Here is a 19,093-nt window from a genome sequence, read left to right on the forward strand (position 1 = left end):
TCCCTCAGAATGGTCAACGTACGTCATATCCTGCTTGTTAGAAGTGCCAGTAGACAGGCCTGTGCTGAATGCATCTTGTTCCTACCTCCATTTCTTATGGCTACCTTGCTACAAAAATATTACAATATCCAGGCAGTCAATTTTCAGAAACTTTTAAGTAGATCATCCTACAGTACCGTGTAATTCTCAATCAATGATAATGTGATTCCTGTCAATATCCGCACGGTTGGTGTGTGTGACCACAAATGCATGTGGATTCTCAGATATTTCGATGTACACCTGATACTCATGAAGCACTTAGGTTTGTAGGCTCTGAAGGTGAAAGCCTTTTGCTGTACGGGTTCACGTCCCTGACGCAGTCTTATGTCTTTAGCTGCTAATAAGATTATCTCTCAGTAGCAGGTAGACGGTTATAGGGAGAAGAATCAAGGCAAGTTACATTTTAAATGAACTCGCTTTTCCAAAACATTTTTCAACGAGAGCGAATTTCCTTCATTACGATGAGAAGCTGCTGACTTGGCATGTTGCCTGGTATCTCGCTGATGTGCTCCCTAAATCGCAGGTAGGGTTCGGACTCACATTAGCATTTAGCTCACCTGTACTCAGAGTTGTGCCAGGTGAAGGAAGGAGCTAAGAAAACAAGCATGAACGTAAGCTACTGGGGCCAATACTGGAGAAGTGTGTTAAGAAACTGGTCGACTTGTTGCATTGTTTAACTACAGTTGGTCTCGGTGCTGCATTTGCCTCTGACAAGATAATAACTCATTTTTTTGCCCAGCATTTCGGTTGTGGTGCCACCTAGGCTGTGATCCAATGTCTTGCTAATTGTTATGAAGTACGATGAGTGTGCAGGTGAGTGTATGACCTTGAGATACCAAGGAAATTGTTTTAAATAATAATTTGAAATGATGCACAATTACCTCATGACACTAATTTTGAATCAGATTATGTCCTGAATTCTGCAAGATGCTTAAAATCCAAACATAACATGTCAGTGTGGTTTATCCCATGAACGATATGAATATTCCTTAGGCTACTGATGGTCCTGTAATGGTTCATCAACTGAGAGTTAACAAAGGCATAATGCACTTTTGAAAAGAACGCGATTGAAAATCAAGAATTAAATGACATATTCCCTATCATTTTTAATCTACACAATATTATATTATTATTCTATTAAATGATATTACTTTATATGATTTGGTGCTAAAAACTAAAATGTGTGGACATGTCAGATAGATGTCATATGCTCGTTTGACGAGTTGTTACTTATGTTCTACCAGCAGTGTGACGGCACCGTAAAGGCTCTGCCTTTGAAAAGCAGGGATGATAGCAGTGAAGAGGACAGTGATGAAGGTTGGTTAACAAATCAAAGACAACAATCAATCATGGGTGACAATTAAACATTGCACAACAAATAGACTACAGATATGTGAATGTGCATTATGCACAGTGTAATTGTCCTGTCTATGTCATGTACATTGATACACTAGATACGCTTTCCAATCACATTTAGATCGATGCAAGAAAATTGCAGTTTTAGGACTTTCAAGGGCATAATGGACACAGACACACCGACACTGTCACAATCATTGCATTTAGTACCCATTCCTGTATCTGTAAACACTCCGTGTGAATATGTTCTCCCTATGCATGTATATGTGATTTATGTATGTATGTTGGATTAATAAAGTATCTATCTATCTATCTATCTATCTATCTAATGATTCATCTTAGTCTATTGGATTTCTGCTTGCAGATGCTCAACATGAAATTCTGATTGCTTCTCTTAATCAGCTCTCCATTCTGGAGCGTCTGGGCCCAAGCAGGTGAGCACTGAACTCTGACCCTGACTGCGCCTGCGTCTGATCAGGGTCTGATCCAGTCGAGGGGTCTGCTGCTTTGTGCAAAAATCACTACTCATTAAGTTATTAACTATTTTATATTTCTTTATTATAAATGTATTTATCTATATAAATATTCATACTTACTATCTGTCTGTACTGAATTTAGAGGTGAAATCAGTTAATGAAATGGTTATTGTTGGTGATGATGATCATTCCGACATCCCTTGAACTTTGACCTTTCTGCTTCCACAAAAGTGATGAGATGACTGAAGGGGAAGTGGAGGTAAGGCCTTATAAGAGACTCAGTTATTCTCACATTCTCTGTTTGTGTGACTGTGTACAGACAAGCCCTTTTATGCCTGTGATAGAGATAGACCTGCTGCTATTTGCCAGTATGTTTTTTTTTCTTGTGCGGAATGAATGTAAGAATATGACATGTAATGCAATGTGATCTTATTATTTTATATATCAGTGCCAGACCAAGAACTCCTTCAGTAGTCATACATCCAGCCTCTCTCTCTCTCTCTCTCTCTCTCTCTCTCTCTCTCTCTCTCTCTCTCTCTCTCTCTCTAAATGTATATATAAACGTATATATCCCTCCATCCATCCGTCCCTCTCTCTGTGTGCACAGAGTGCATTCTCTCAGCTCACCGTGGCCTTCCGCTGTGACCAGTACACGCTGAGCCAGCGTCTGCAGGCGGAGGAGCACGCGCGCAACAAGGCAGAGGAGAACCTCCAGCTGGAACTGCAGCGGGGCAAAGAGGCAGTGGAGGTAACTAAGCAGGGGCAAAGATGCAGTGGAGGTATCTAAGCAGGGGCAAAGAGGCAGTGGAGGTATCTAAGCAGGGGCAAAGAGGCAGTGGAGGTATCTAAGCAGGGGCAAAGAGGCAGTGGAGGTAACTAATCAGGGCCAAGGAAATGGAGGTAGCCAACCAAGGACTGTTCCCTTTGCTGTGATTGTGATGTAAAATAATCTGATTCATCTGTCCTCAACCCTTCCAGCTGTTTTTATTTTATTTTAGATCAAATGCCAAATCCCTGTGAACGCGTGTAAAATGCATGTACACGCATGCTTGTGTAGCTGTTCACCTACCTGTGAGTTGTAAATCTTTGTTAAGAGCGATTTTTAGTGTTTTATTCGTAGTTACTCATGTTACTCCACAGGCCCTGAAGGACATGTGTCTGGACAGCAAGCGCTACCAATTTCTCCAGAAGCTGGAGTTAACCCTGGATATCCTGGGAGGAACCGTAGAGCAGGTAGCCAGAACAGCCGAGGTCCTGGGAGCTGTCCATCAGGTACATACTGTGCACTGCCTCTCTCTGTTTACAATCAGTAAATGCTGTTTATTTAGATTTGCTTTGGCTTTTCTTTATTTCCGTAACAGTCAGTCCCTTAATAGAGAATTTTATTCAAAGCATTATAAAGTACTTAGATCATTTTTTTTTTATAGCTATGCATTTGCATGTCAGTGTTAAAGGATGAACATTTAAAAATGGATTGGGTGAAGTATGGATGCTTGGCAACATAAAGCTTAAAATACAGGCATTGGTTGGACATATAGATTATGGGCATTGGTCGGACATATAGATTATTGGTATTGGTCAGATTAATAGTTAATGGGCATTGGTTGCGAGGTCTTCTGTGTGTCCTGTGTGTGCCAATAGGTTATGGGCATTGATTGGGCATTGGTTGCAAGGTGTTCTCTGTGCCCTGTGTGTGCCAGGAGGCCAAAGTGAGCCGAGCGGTGGAGCTGATGGTGGCCCACGTGGAGAACCTGCGCCAGCGGCACGACCGGCACTCCGTCGAGCTGGTGGAGACCAAGAAGATGATGAGCAAAAGCGCTTCCTTTGACCAGGCGCTGCCCGACCTCAGAGGCGAGTCTGATCCCGCAGGAGCGCATAGCAGAACCCACAGCAGTACTCACAGCAGAACCCACAGTAGTATTCACAGCAGAACCCACAGCAGTACTCACAGCAGAACCCACAGTAGTATTCACAGCAGAACTCACAGCAGAACCCACAGCAGTACTCACAGCAGAACCCACAGTAGTACTCACAGCAGAACCCACAGCAGTATTCACAGCAGAACCCACAGTAGTATTCACAGCAGAACCCACAGTAGTATTCACAGCAGAACTCACAGCAGAACCCACAGCAGTATTCACAGCAGAACCCACAGCAGTACTCACAGCAGAACCCACAGTAGTACTCACAGCAGAACCCACAGCAGTACTCACAGCAGAACCCACGGCAGTATTCACAGCAGTATTCACAGCAGAACCTACGGCAGTATTCACAGCAGTATTCACAGCAGTATTCACAGCAGAATCCACAGCACTTTTCACAACAGTACCCACAGCGCTATTCACAGCAATATTCACAGCAGTATTCACAGTAGGACCCACAGCAGTGTTCACAGAAAGACCCACAGCAGTATTCACAACAGTCTCTCTCTCTGTCTCTCTTTCTTGTTGCAGAAGAAATTGAAATACGAGTGAGGTCCAACAAAGACACAGGAAAGGTAATTAGCACTTCACACTGTTGCTGTTTCAGTCCACTTTGTGCGGTGGAATTCTCCTTTCTGATTTAAATGACATCATGTTTAAAATGACATAATGCTTTTGGTTTGTGTCTACGCTGTCTGTGTTTGTTTTTTGTTGCAGTTTAATTTGCGGCGCAGAGTCAGTGCATCTGTAATTACAAAGGAGAGTCTAAGCCAGGTATGATTTCAATGTGACACTGAAGATTAAGATGAATTTATTTGGCCCACAGGGAAATTAAACTTGGTATACCCTCATTCATTTCGTGGAATGTAGACATGTAACTTGATTTTGAATTGAATTGAATTTAATTTTAGATTTTTTTTACATTGTGTGATTAGGAGATCAAGAAACCAAAAGAAAAAGAGAGCAAGGATGAAGTGATATCTGAAGAAAAGGTCACTCAGAAACCAGCAGCCCGGTCCCAGGTGACCGAACCCAAGGCTGACAGTAATCCCAAGATGGAGGACGTGGAGTGTGCATCCGTGGAGGACAGGTAGAGTGGAGCTCTCAGTGACAACATCCTCTCACCTGTGCTCTGACTTCCTGTGTCCGTAACGTTTGCGTCAGGTTGGGTTGAAACCGAGCACTGTGGCTCCTGTTTTCAACGGGTCGGCTGATAGACAACGTTTGTGTTGCTTGTGTTGCGTCTACCTGCCTTGTGCATCACTTTGAAGCATCAACCCCATGTAATACAAATGTAGCATCAGAACCATTGGGATATTTTTAATATAGTTTCTGTTTTTGGAAATTTAAATCACACATTGCACTTGCTGAAATTCTACAGTCTGCTGTTTTGTGTCGGTATTATGAAATCAACGAATGAATGTCTCTCAACATTGCGCTGTATTGACCTCCATTTCCCTGCACTTGTAGACAGCATGTTTCTCCAGTAGAGGGCGCCATAGATGCTGTTATCGCACCGACCCCGTCAGACGTGTCTCCCAGTGCGTGTCCGGGGCCTTCAGCAGTCTCCAATCATGATGAGGTAATCCCACAGATCCCCAACAGGTAGGCACTAGCAGGCACCCCCCCCTCACCAGAACAGGTCAGCAGTAACTCTGATATGTTGATTGTTATGTGTTAGTTTTCAGTTGCATTGAGCAGATTTTATTTCTAGTTATTAATATATATATATGAACACGAATGATGCAGTTTTTTTCATTAATAGTTAGTTAATGGTTAATAACATGGAGATGGGGTTATAGGCCTGGCATTGCTAAAACTGCTCGCTGCCAGCTGAACTACAATTGGAACCTGAGTGTGTACTATTCCTGTTTTAATGTTTTAGTGTTAAAACTAAATATGCTTCCTAGTTCATCCCTCTCTTGTGCCTAGACCCTCCCAGAGAGCCCTAAGAAGGATGCGAAGGAGCAAATCCGAGCTGGATGGGTACTCGTCCAGAGGAAAAAGAGAAGGGCACAGCCACAGTGACTCTGAAATAAGTGCCACCAGCCCGTAAGTGACAAGTCACCCTAGGCAGAAGTCTATAAACATCTTTGGGATAATGAACTATCTGTACTAAATAGATAACGATTTCTCTCATCTGGTTCGTCACAGTTTGCCTCGCGTCATTGGCAGGCAGCGCCTGGTAGTGCACTGGCTGGATCACTGCCGCTGGATACTAACCTGCGTCTACCTCACCATTCTGGTCTCCATTCTACTGCTAGCCATTTTCTTCTGGTTCCTGCGAACGCCAGTTCTTTGGATGTGAGCACACTTGCCACAGTTTACAAAAGATTTCAGCATAGGACAGGACTGTGCTGAATAGCAAGAACATTTTTATTTATTTCATTTTATTAAGTATCATTGACCCCCTCAGACTTGCAGGAAAATGTACTTTATGTTATTATTTTTGTTAACTCATTGGTGTTAAATTGGGCAGTGATGTAAACAAAATGATTGAATTAATGTAAATAAACTCTTTCAAGGTTTTGGATAAACACGCTGTCTACTGTGTCTGTGTCTGATGTCTGATTGCAGTATGTGACTGTGAAAGACAGAGTACTTAGAAACTTAAGCTTTCCTTTGTATTGTTTGATTCAGTTGTTTTGGTGTTGCTGCAGTGGATTGATAGACACTGATGGGACGGACATCATGTAATTGCTGGTCTGACACACATATTTGAACAATATATTAAAATGTTTTAGGAAGGCCACAAACAGCAGTGTTGACAATATACTTTTTTTTATTATAAACGAACAAACAGTAATTTGATACTACAAGGTTAGTACAAGGCAACACATACAGTGGTCTTTGAAATAAGTATAATCTATTTGTGCTTTCCGTTTGGACATCCACACAGCACTCAGGAAACCTCATGCTTAAGATGCACAAAAATACAATCAATAGCAGCATCTAGCAAAAACAAAAGCATTAAATATCAGGTATTAAATAAAGTTTACTAAATATCTGCAGCATTTAAATACTTGATTAAATAAGTAAAAGGCAGCCAAAGAACTATAAAAGAACTAAACATCATGTCAGGCTCTGCGCAGAGAAAGAGTGTACCAGACACATGACATGTGGGGGTTCTTGAATTTGCACTTTTCTTAAACTCTGTAAAAACTTTATAGAGTGGCAGTGATAAAAAGCCTGGTCAACAGTGTGTACTGGTGTTTGTGGTCGGGTATAAATATATCCAAAAATAAATAGATCGGCAGCAAGCCTTACAAAGAAGTCTCAGACTTTAAAATTTTAAGATACGTCAATTCATAAATATTGGTCATTTGTGCCTTAATGCCATTTAAATCAATGACTCAGCACCAATCAGTGTAATCACACTTCGTATTCTACCAGAGGGTATATTGGAGTCTATCTGACTCATTCACACCAAATGTTAAATAAATAACAGTCTCCGGTTGTGTGTGTACGAGGGTAGGGAACACCATGCGCCATTTTGGACCCACTGGGTTTAAACCTGACTCACGATCTCCTCAGCATCCCCTTCTTCAAGCCACTGCAAGGGAGTTCCGTCCGGAGCACTGGGGAGTTCCGTCCGGAGCGCTGGGGAGTTCTGTCCGGAGCACTGGGCTTAAACCTGACTCACAATCTCAGCATCCTCCTCTTCAAACCACTGCAGGGGAGTTCCGTCCGGAGCTCTCTGCAGGATGACCTTCAGTGGGGCCTGAGGAACATCGAAACATGTCTTAATGTTTAAGCAAGTGACGTATGACCACATTTAACATTACATCTAATAACAAACTAAAGACACAACCTAACGATCTAAACAACCACTTGTTATATATATTCATCTAATTAAAATGTTCTGTCTGAATCTTTGCTAAATGCTAAGTGTTTAGATATATCTTAGTGGTATGAGTGCACTCTTGAACAGAGCAGTGACACGTGCGCGGTGCCGGTTTTTACCTGCTTCTGTGCGTGGGCCTGCTGATAAGCCGGAGGCTCGCGGTTGGGGGCCCGTTTCACGCGGAGCGACCCCTGCCTTACGAGCGGTAGTGGCCGCGGCCCTCGGAGGCTGTTATTGCGCTGATGCCACGACTTCAGCTCCTCGCACACTATCTCCCGCGGCAACAGCAGCCGGCTGGCATGGGTGGGGTACTCCTTCAGCGAGGGGGTGCGCACCAGTCGGGTGTAAGGGGGTGGTGGTGGCTTGACCGCTCTTTTGGGCAAAGGGACGTCCTTAGGGGAGCTGTTGTTTAGGGCAGCAGGTCTGGCGGGGGAAGGGGAGTCTACACGTAGTTTGCCCATCTCCGCCTCGAGAGATGAGCCTTCTTTTACTACACCCCTGAGGCCGTTAGGTGTTGGATGCTGCTGGTTGTTGTTGTAGTTGTTGGCGTTATTGATGGATGCTGGGTAGTGCTGATTGTTCTTGTTATTGAGGGCGTCGTTGTTGGTCCCTGGGAGGCGCTGGTTGTTCCTGTTGACGTTGGCCTCGTTGTTAGGCGCTGGGCGCTGCCCGTGGTGCTGCCCGTTGTTCTTGTAGCCGTGGGCTTCGCCGGCAGCGGTCCCTTTGAGCTGTGAGCTGAGGTGGTATGCGTATGGCGGCGGAATGGGTTTTCCGGTTTTCACCGATCCCTCACGGCAGGGTGAGCTGGCGTAGGATGGCACGGAATGCTCGGAGCTGCTGTCCTCGGAGCTCGACTGGCACAGGCGCAGAGGCGAGTATTCCGGCGAGGCCACGGCCAGCTCGCCCACGCGCCGTCGTGGCAATCTGGGCCGCCCGCGACCCTGGTCAGAGCTGAACTTTCCAAAGTCGGGCTTGCTCTTGGGAAGCCTGTCGATGGTGAGAAGAGTGGAACAAATAATAAATCCAGCGGCCTCTGCTTTTTTTTTTTTTTTTATGAACTAAACATACAAGTGACGTGCAACTGCAGTTTAGCTGGAGGATTTGGTCACTGGCAATGCCAGGGGAAATGGCTAAATTATAGCTGTTACTTCTTAAGCTATTATGTCTATTTTGTCAAAGTCTGTATACAGTAACACTAATCTGGTATGAGAACGGATGGATGATTTGAATCAGAAGCAGTTTTTAATTTAATTTCTATTTGCAGCTCCCAAGTGGCCTTACATTCACTGTAAATCTGTCAATCTGGAAATATTCTAATACCATTTTTATATGGTTTCATCATAGTGTAGTTCCCAGTGCATCCATGGCCTGTAGTCAACGGCCTGTCTTGTCACGGAGGGTGTCATGACAGTGACTGAATGGCCCGTTGTCATGGCAGCAGTGTCTCACCTGAAGGACTGCGAGAGCTGGCGGCGTACGGGCAGCTCTGGGGTGGAGGGGGCGCTCGTGGAGACGGTGGGCATCAGTGCCAGGTTTCTCATGGAGACCAGCTGCATGGGCGGCGGCAGGTCCGCCAGGTGGAGGTTCACATCAGCCTGGACGGGGGCACCCGAGGGGCTGCTGCTTGGGCAGAGAGGAGAGAGAGAGAGAGAGAGAGGGGTTACACACCTGAATGACACACCTGGATTTCCCCCACCTCGTTCCGCTCTTTGAGAATAGGTACCATGAAATGATGCCTGATATCTGAGGAACTTGTGAAAAAGAGAAGATATCTGTTCATCAGCACTTGTGTGTTCTTAGCTCTGATGCCCATCCATGCACCAGTTTAAAGCCCTAGGATCATAGCTTTAACTCCTGGGTCCACGTGTACCAGTAGAACCGGTTTCTGCCTAATAAGAAGTACACTTGTTTGGGTAAAAAGGTCCCTCTTAATTGATTAAATCTGACTTTATAAACGTTTATAAACGACTGAAAATAAAGGTAATGTGCATGTCCTCTCTCTGAATCTCAGCTCGGATGGTGACCTGTGTACCTGGAGCGGCTGCTGCTGGCTGAGGTGGGCTTCTTGCTCTTCTGGTACGGCTGGTCCAGGCTGGACTCGCTCCAGGGCGAGTTCTGGATGGGGCAGCGCTGGTTCTCCAGGCTGGAGGTGGAGCTGGTCACACTCAGGGAGACGCTCTGGGAGCTGGGGTACGTGGAGTGCGACGGGCTCAGGGAGGAGCGGGGAGATTCGGCTAAACTCTGCACCAATGACGGGCTGAAGTCACTCTCTAAGGATTCAGGGGGAGAAGTAGATGTTCAACGCACCGTAACATAAGCCAATTTTGACATTCAGGAACATTCAAGCAGATGTATATCTGTTTGATTCAGTGGTTCAAGCTATTTCTGTATCAACCGGGATTTCAGTCGTGATCCACGAACATCTCTTAATTGACAAATGATTCAGCAAACTAACAACATGTCTTTGGTTAGTAAAAACAGAATCTTAACTCAAGCCATACCTCTTCCTCAAAGATGCTACACAAACATTAGCCTTTTGAGGTCAGCACTAAAGAGTGTAAATGTGATATGGTGTATAAATGTGAACTAAAGTTGTTATTAGTCTATTAGCTAATGTTATTAGCTTATTCCCTTACCGTCATCCATTGCGGCAGCATCAGAGAGGGAGCTGTCATCTGAAATGCTCAAGTCTGGGACCAAACACAGAAAGCAAACACACCAAGGCGATCAGCGATGAGTGCACAATAAAACACACAGACACCCATCATTGGGTTCTCTACAGCTCTACAGCACACCTGACCTAGTTTCAAAAGCCTGGCTGAATTTACATACAGGTGCGCAGCACATTTATCCAAAGCAGCTCAGATGACAGGCAGCGCATACGGCCATGGGTGGCTAGGGTGGCATGGAACCTGTGTGGGCCGGATTTCTCCTGCCAAGTGGCGCCAGGTGTGCTACATGAGTTATTAATTCTACATGACCTTAACTGGTGTGAGTCAAATGTAGTTATAATAGTATAATGTTTCCCTGTGTGTGCACATGTATGTGTGTGTGTGCTTGTGTGTGCATGTGTGTGTGTGTGCTTGTGTGTGCATATATGCGTGTGTGTGTGTGTGTGTGTGTGTGTGTGTGTGTGTGTGTGTGTGTGCTTGTGTGTGCATATGTTTTAGTGTGCATATGTGTGTGTGTTTGTGTGTGTGTGTGTGTGTGTGTGTGTGTGCTTGTGTGTGCATATGTGTGTGTATGTGTATGTGTGTGTCTCACCTCTCTGTTTGGCGTGGCACGTCTGTGGTGATTGGCAGCCGTGGCGAACGCGGTGCTGGAAGACGGCCTCCTGCAGGTCCCTCATCTTCCTCTCCTCGCGCTTGCACTGCTGCAGGCGGCTCTTCCTCACCGGCTTGCTCAGGTGCTCCTCCAGGGAGAGCCGCCTCGCCGCCTCACAGATCTGCCTCTGCAGGGACAGCTCGGCCTCCAGAGAGTGGAGCACGGACTCCTACAGGCCACGCAACACCAAATACACATTTAGTTTCTTTGATTGTGTCATATATACGTTGGCATACTTGCTTTGTGGTTGTATTATAAGTTTTATAATATTTTTTTCTTTTGTTATTAGTCATATTTCATGTATACATATGTTGCCAAGAGACAGAAAATGACAGTTATCATCCTTGAGTATCATCCATTCTCAGGCGTTATCTATGATAAACCTAAACAGGCAGATTCAGATTTCCAGCTCTTTAGCTTATAATTTCAGTAAAGTAGCGTAGCAATGGTACTATTGACCCATATACGGTGGCCTGTATGTGTCAAAAGAGGTAACATGAACCTGTGTTCTTCTCACCTCTCCATCCTGGTGAATGAGCCCCTCGTCCAGTTTGAAAGCTGTTCCGATCCGCCGGCGGATCTGCGGAGGCTTCTGGTCGGAGCCCAGGGGGTAGTCAGGGGACAGCTTTCCCGTCAGCTCCTAACACACACAGCACAAAATGGGACATGAGACCTCTCTTATAAACAACAATATGTTAATTCAGTCCGGTTTGTCCAATTCTGGAGAGCATGTCAGTTTGCTGCGACTAGACTACCGTAAGTATACCTAATATTAGATCGTTAATCACAATTCAGTCCAAGAAATTCTACGTCTAAGTCTTTTAAAGCAAGTATTTTATGACATTTGTAATTGTACTGAAATGTCAGACAGTCAACCATGTTTATGCACCAAGTAAAACAAAGAAGCAATGTCCACGAGAGGCCAATTTGTAAGAGATGTGCTGATAACCAAAACAAAATAATTTGCATCGACTTCTGAGAAAGTTCCTCATGGGTCTGCGCCGCTGTGTATTTGCGTAAGTAATGGCACTCGCAAAATGCCTCCCCGGCCAAGTTGTTTTGTTCGCGTCAGATTTATAGTCTCCCTTCAGTCTGAGTTAACGCAGGGGAGCTTGAGGAACATATAAAGAAACATCTGTTCCCCGCGGCCCTGCCAGGCTGCTGGCGTGCCGGCCCAACACATTGGCGCTGTGTGTTGTAAACAAAAGCCTTTCATTAGGGGGCTCGCTGATTTACAGTCAGGACTGAAGAGGTGAGCTCTCTCTATAGGGGGCCACCACACAACACACAACAATCTCCACACAACACACAACCATCTCCACACAACACACAACCATCTCCACACAATCTCCGATGGCGCTTGTGTAGCGGCCGTGGAGATCTCGTGCAGGAGATAGTTTGGTGATACTATAGCCTGCATGGAGAATACCAAAACAAATTCCTAGTATCTGTATACATGGCGAAATAAAGTTGAATTGAACACACAACCATCTCCACACAACACACAACCATCTCCACACAACACACAACCATCTCCACACAAGACACAACCATCTCCACACAACACACAACAATCTCCACACAACACACAACAATCTCCACACAACACACAACCATCTCCACACAAGACACAACCATCTCCACACAACACACAACCATCTCCACACAACACACAACAATCTCCACACAACACACAACCATCTCCACACAAGACACAACCATCTCCACACAACACACAACCATCTCCACACAACACACAACAATCTCCACACAACACACAACCATCTCCACACAAGACACAACCATCTCCACACAACACACAACCATCTCCACACAACACACAACCATCTCCACACAACACACAACAATCTCCACAGCATACCACCATCCCCACAACACACAACCATCCCCACAACACACAACCTTCTCCGCAGCACACAACCATCTCCACACAACACAGCCATCTCCACACAACACACAACCATCTCCACACAATACAACCATCCCCATGGTACACAACCATCTCACAGGGGACGAGCATGGGCGATTATCCAATACATGATGTAATGTTTGTTTGTTAACATGATGTACTGTTTGTGTGATTACATGATGTACTGTCTGTGTGTTTACATGATGTACTGTTTGTGTGTTTACATGATGTACTGTTTGTTTGTTTACTTCTGTATTGACTTTCACTTCAGTGGGGTATTCCTAGTATGTGGCTTAGTGATGAACCTGGGTCAGTTAACTCATATTAACTCAATATTACTTGTAAATACTAATAACAGAAAACTCATGTACTTAAAAGCATGTACGTATGTGTATGGGAACTGTTTCATGCATATCATCCACTTCTGTCTCTCCGTTTCTTTGGCGTAGACAGCTTGTTCATGCAAATGTTTTATTGCGTATATATAAACCACGTGACAGCAAAGCGGTCTTAAAGGGTGTTTTAGAAATGATGTGATGAGTATGTGTGTATGTGCATGTGTGTGTGTGTGTGTTTACGACTTAGTGAGTGTGTGTGTATTTGTTTATGACTAAGTGAGTGTGTGTGTGTGTGTGTTTGTGTGTATGTGTGTTTATGACTGAGTGAGTGTGTGTGTGTGTGTGTGTGTGTGTGTGTGTGTGTTTATGACTGAGTGAGTGTGTGTGTGTGTGCATGCATATGTGTGTGTGTGCGTACTCACCGCCTCCCGTATGCAGAGTTTCCTGAGTTCCAGCAGACACAGCCCCAGCCTCTCCTCCAGGTCCTGGTGTTTGAGCCGCATGGCCCGCGTGTGTGTCGTCAGGTCCTTCATGGGCGACGTCGGGCTGTCGGGGCCTGGACAGGAAGCAGAAGCATCTCACTTGTTTGCTCTCAAAGAGTTCCAGTAAAACTATGACAGTCAGCGCTCCAGTGGGGAACTTGACTATACAGGTAGGGACATTTTGTGATGCACATTGTTGTAAATATCATCGCTTGGAACATCCCATTAAAAGGGACTCAATTCTAACATTAAGGTTCTTTCCTTTTGGGGGAAATTTGTTTTCACACACATCCTTTCGACTAGTTCCTGCTATGTAATGATTCTAAGAAGTGCCCTCCAAACAAACAATGCTGACCATAAAAAATCAACCAACCACCAAATAGAAAACAGAACTGAGATAGACATACACATGTACATCACGTAGACAGCGAAACAGCAGTACATACTATCTCTCTTGAATAAAGTCTATTAAATGTACTTCTGACCCAGTCTCTAGGACCTACTCTAGCCCTGTATAAAATGTATCGTAAAGTATAAAGTAGTAAAATATAACTCTAGCCCTAGTATAAAACATATAGTAAAGTATAAAGTAGTAAAATATAACTCTAGCCCTGTATAAAACATATAGTAAAGTATAAAGTCAGTATAACAGTATAACTCTAGCCCTGTATAAAACATATAGTAAAGTATAAAGTAGTAAAATATAACTCTAGCCCTGTATAAAACATATTGTAAAGTATAAAAAGTAGTGAAGTATAACTCTAGCCCGTTAAGAAACATATAGTAAAGTATAAAGTCAGTATAATAGTATAACAAAAGCACTGTATCAATAGCGGTACTTACCAGAGTGTAGCATGATGCCACTATCAGAGTCACTGATGTCCTCCTTGCAGTCCATGTCTTTGTGACAAAGCCTTTTGTCTTGACTTCAGAAGAGAGCTTTAAATATTTCCTGTTGAGAATAAACACATCCACCTTAAGACCTGAGACCTTTTTCTCTCCTTAAACTCTGGTGGTGTAACGGATATAACAGGTATCAAAAACGAGCCTTCAGAGAACTGCTCCAGTATCAACACTGGTGGATGTCTTTTTGCCTGTTGTCCAAAGCGATTTGTTTGGCCCTTCCTCCACAGTTCTCTGTTTTGAATATGCCATCCCCTCTAACACACACACACACACACACACACACACACACACACACACACACACACACTCACCCCCCCACACCTGCTGACACACTTTGCTCACACAAAAGCAGTGGCTGACCTCACGGTTGACTGTGCACATGTGCGGACGGAGGCTGAAGTGTGTGTGTGTGTGTGTGTGTGTGTTAGAGGGCTGAGTGAGTGAGGAGGGGTAAGCCTATTCAAACCACAGCACCATGGATACGGTGACACCCCCGCCACTCGCCCCTTGTGCTGTGTGTCTCAATGGCTTGTGCATGTGAAGGACTTTCTTTGAGGAACTGCCCCAATGCTCCTGCCCACCCCCCTCCCCCCAAAACCAGATGGCCACGCGTATTACCCTCTCTTATAGGCTGCACCTGCTGCTTCAATACATGCCCCCCCACCCCCCCCCCCCCCGGACACGGACACGCACGCACACACGCACGCTCACACACACACACACACACTCCACCACACTGCCATCACGTCCAGTCATCTCCTACCAGGGCTTTGAAGTAGGAGAGCATCTCACTTCTGACCGCCTCAAGCTCTTTCACTCATAATTCACACGAGACGTGCTCATCTCTAATTACACAAACGACGCAAATAACAACATCCATATGGCTTTATATGTGTGTGTGTGTGTGTGTGTGTGTGTGTATGTGTGTGTGTGTGTGTGTGTGTGTGTGTGTGTGTGTATGGGCTGAATGTATTTAAAAGTTGGCAGTCTGGACGTCCTGTTTGTATATCAGGAGGAAGTATCAGCAGGAGGAGCTGAGGGCACTGGCTGGAGAGGAAGTGGATGAGTAAACTTAATTCACGTGAACGATAGCCACACGAGCGAGAGGGCGAGTGAGCGAGAGGACGCGGGGCGGAATGAAAGGGACATTCCATTGAAGTCATATTGGGTAAACTTTGTTTTCACTCTCACATGGCCATCCATCCATCCATCATGATTGTCCTGAAACGTTCGGCTTCTGTCACAAAGAGCCTTTTTATAGCCAGTAATGAGATTAAGGGATGATATTAGTTACCCCTCACAACACAGTCAACACAGGTCAATTGCTGTATTTGCCGTGTTGTAGCAGGCCCTTGCAGAAGAAACAGGAAATGCTTGTTGTTTTGCTTGAGGTCTGCACTGTGGCGTCCTGTGGCGAAACAGAAACACTGCATCGTGTGAAACCCATGGCAGTAAATGCATGCCATATGATCTGGAATATGAGAGGACGCAAACAACGCCGAGCCTCCGAGAGGAAGCTGTCAGGGTTGTAATCAGTGTTCTGTTCAGAACTCTAGATCACTATCATCAGAGAGGCGAGGAGCGGCCCTCTCGTACGGGGGGGAGCCAGACAGGATGTTATTCTGCTGGTCCCAATGACTGCTGGCATTCAGGACAGTCACAGCACTGGGGGGGGGGGGATGTGAGACGGGGGACAAAAGAATCCAGCATGCACTGCTGCTTATCAAAACTGCGCTAACAAAAGGAGGGTATCTGACGCTAATGCTGCTAATCCTCACACTGAGCTCAATGTCCACTCATCTCTCCCAGCCCCACACAATACAGTGGCGGAGAGGGACGCTCAACATAGACACTAAAGGCCAGTGTCCACACTGCCCACAATAACTATAACCACAACTGTAACTAGAATGATGAGCGTCCACACTGACCAACTATAGGGAAAGCCTCTCAGAAGGATAATTCATCTTTTAATGTGCTGCCTTTAAAATTGGCTGGATTCTCACTGGCTGTCAGGTTTTTAATCGTTCACACAATCGCTCCGAAGGTGATGCCCAACTATATCGTTCTTCATGTCGTCAGTGTTATAGTGTGTGGTGTGGACGCTGCCATTTTTCTGAGCTAGAGCGATATTTAAAACCATAGCATTTACAGTTATTGTCATAGTTATCGTTGGCAGCGTGGACGGGTCTTAATGCCTGAGGGGGTTTGGCCCAGATCTGGCCCAGTATCAGTTGCCATCTGGACCACACTGGCAAGCTACTTATCCCCGTTCCTTCCCCTGCTTATCTGAAGGGTGCACACAGACACACACACACACACACACACACACACACACACACTCATCTCTCATCTCCTCTCATTACTGCTCATCACAGTGTGTTTTAACAGTCTCAGTAATCAGGAGCTGAGGTCGTTGTGAGTCAAATGGCTGCATGGGGCGGCAGCAGGAAGTCAGATCAGACAACGCGAGGAGCAGAAGCTATCCTCTCCATCTCATCGGGCAGGATGGCCCGGCGGAGAGCTACGCATGTCCTAGCCGATTGCTGGAGCGTGGAGACGTCACATCAGCGGAAACGGCTGTTTACAGGCGGCGGTGATTATGATGTGGAGTAGCTGCTGTCTGCCACTCTTGACTCAAGATTCCACAGAACACCCTTTCCCAGGGGCTTAAGAGAGAGAAAGGGAGAGAGAGAGAGAGAGAGAGTGAGAGAGAGAGACAGAGAGAGAAAGAGATCGAGAGAGAGGAGAGAGAGAGAGAGAGAGAGAGAATGAGAGGAGAGAGATGAGAGAGAGAGAGGAGAGATAGAGAGAGAGAGAGAGATAGAGAGAGAGAGATGAGAGAGAGAGAGAGAGAAAGAGAGAGAGACGTGATCTTCTGGAATGCCTCCACGGACTGCCTCTGTGGCCGCGGCCCTGGAACTGCCGACGTGGGCCCGCCGAGGAAACTCTGAGGGATATTTGAAACCATTCCAAGGCGAACGCGAAGCCTATAATTAAGTGAATGCTGAATCAAGTAGATGCTGATGTTATGGGAGAGAGCGAATTACTTTACAGCATGGCTTAGTCCAGAGTCTTCAACTAGCAGCAGCCAAAAGCCATTCAGCAAAAAGAGGCCATCATCATCATCATCGTCATCCATGCACAGAGAACACCTCTTTAAAAGAGCCACTTTCTGGGATTAATACCCCCGAGAGAAGATTAGTGACAAGAGTTTGTTTGTGGAAAAGTTGCATTTCCTTTGCTTTTCCATTTGGGCCTCAGACTCATATGGTAATAAACGCACTCATATAGGACCCTTTGTGTACACACGCAGGACTATTGCGTTAACTTTACTACTGAGTGTAAATTGTCCAAATTGCTTTCCTCGCAGCCAACCAATTTCCCTAATGGGGTACAGAGTGTTTGAGGCACAAAGAAGGGTTATCACTATGTGTGTTGGTTAAAATAGATTGAGCCAAAGTGCCACCAATAGACCCTCTGCTAACTACCACATAGCCTAATACACTTAGCTATAATTGGACTACCAAAGCCCTAAGACATCTAAAGAATGACTACATTCTGCACAAGGAATTAGCAGAATTCAAATAATCAAATGAGCAGTGAGAATCAAATAAAAATAAGTGCCTATGCATGATGATTAGGGATATTCAGTTATTCATAAAAGGAACAGAACAGGCCTGTGGGTTTGCGCCCAAGGGGACTCAGAACTTGCAGCCTTCAGAGACAGGCTCGGTAGATGTTTTTTTTTTTTATGTGTGCTACACTTCATTTGTTGTCACAAAACATTTCCAACACACTTTGTTTTACACGTTAGGCCTATACACTGTAATGATTTCCCGTCGGTTGCTTCATTTTGTGATATGTAATCTACAGGCCATGAACTAGTGTTAATTAATGTAACACCTGAAGATCACAAGAATAGGAACTCCATCACACAAGCATACACACTCTTATAGTCATCGTTTGTTGGTGTTGTGTGTTATTAACTGAACTGTGTGAATGGAGCAATTCCACACCCAAAAAAGAGAAAAACAGCGACATTGAATGAATAAAGAAGACGGGACTGACATTACACAAAGTCATAGCACAAGAGTAGCCTAAACACCGACAACGTCACATTATAATTCGTGTTTTTAGGCCCGTAAAATAAAAGCAATAAAACGCACTTAACTGCATTGCCATGCGTGACGAGCGTGTAGAAATATGTGCCAATACCTTAAGTTGTTGTGGTAGTTCCGTGATCCATTCAGTAATTGCGAGAATGCTAATCCATATCCTCAGTCGCTTTAACTTTTACTGGGAACACAGATGAAAAGTCTCGCTGAACATCAGATGTTGCACGGACACAGGGGTGGTGATGCATCCGAGGGGCGTAGTCGTGCGGGACATCTGTCTCGTGGCCTGTACCATTTGCCTTAGAGGGAGCGCTTATTTTCCTTTCGAAATTTTTTGAATGTGTTAAAGATGTGTGATGTC

General features: G+C 45.1%; 2 protein-coding genes across 13 annotated transcripts in view; one reads left to right on the forward strand and one right to left on the reverse strand.

Annotated features, from left to right (window-relative positions):
- The first annotated feature begins 59 nt into the window (after positions 1-59).
- On the forward strand, positions 60-6,330 carry LOC116220378 (inositol 1,4,5-triphosphate receptor associated 2). 11 transcript variants are annotated; one of them, XM_031567013.2, is made up of 14 exons: positions 60-562; positions 779-852; positions 1,284-1,356; positions 1,760-1,829; positions 2,103-2,130; positions 2,479-2,619; positions 3,012-3,143; positions 3,572-3,722; positions 4,325-4,368; positions 4,511-4,567; positions 4,729-4,883; positions 5,264-5,398; positions 5,726-5,845; positions 5,948-6,330. In XM_031567013.2, exons 2-14 carry the CDS (start codon positions 841-843, stop codon positions 6,099-6,101), a joined length of 1,272 nt encoding a protein of 423 aa, XP_031422873.1. In that variant the 5' UTR covers positions 60-562; positions 779-840; the 3' UTR covers positions 6,102-6,330. The 11 variants fall into 11 exon arrangements, with proteins under 11 accessions (XP_031422873.1, XP_031422875.1, XP_031422874.1 ...); XM_031567015.2 differs by having other exon boundaries at positions 1,287-1,356; XM_031567014.2 differs by having other exon boundaries at positions 803-852.
- A 227-nt stretch (positions 6,331-6,557) lies between these two features.
- inavaa (innate immunity activator a) overlaps positions 6,558-19,093 on the reverse strand; it is a 13,650-nt gene continuing 1,114 nt past the window's right edge. The window contains exons 1-10 of one of the 2 annotated variants that reach the window (XM_031567011.2): positions 18,833-19,093; positions 14,555-14,663; positions 13,652-13,785; positions 11,479-11,601; positions 10,902-11,130; positions 10,274-10,327; positions 9,670-9,907; positions 9,087-9,257; positions 7,757-8,624; positions 6,558-7,514 (exon numbers count right to left, since the gene is read on the reverse strand). The exon at positions 18,833-19,093 is cut by the window's right edge and continues 1,114 nt beyond it. In XM_031567011.2, the coding sequence (XP_031422871.1) occupies positions 7,422-7,514; positions 7,757-8,624; positions 9,087-9,257; positions 9,670-9,907; positions 10,274-10,327; positions 10,902-11,130; positions 11,479-11,601; positions 13,652-13,785; positions 14,555-14,609 (1,965 nt within the window). In that variant the 5' untranslated portion in view covers positions 14,610-14,663; positions 18,833-19,093 and the 3' untranslated portion in view covers positions 6,558-7,421. Of the gene's footprint in view, positions 7,515-7,756; positions 8,625-9,086; positions 9,258-9,669; positions 9,908-10,273; positions 10,328-10,901; positions 11,131-11,478; positions 11,602-13,651; positions 13,786-14,554; positions 15,218-18,832 lie in introns of those variants that run through there. The other variant, XM_031567012.2, reaches the window with a different exon arrangement.

The sequence above is a fragment of the Clupea harengus genome, chromosome 4 (assembly GCF_900700415.2).
Source record: "Clupea harengus chromosome 4, Ch_v2.0.2, whole genome shotgun sequence".
NCBI lineage: Eukaryota > Metazoa > Chordata > Actinopteri > Clupeiformes > Clupeidae > Clupea > Clupea harengus.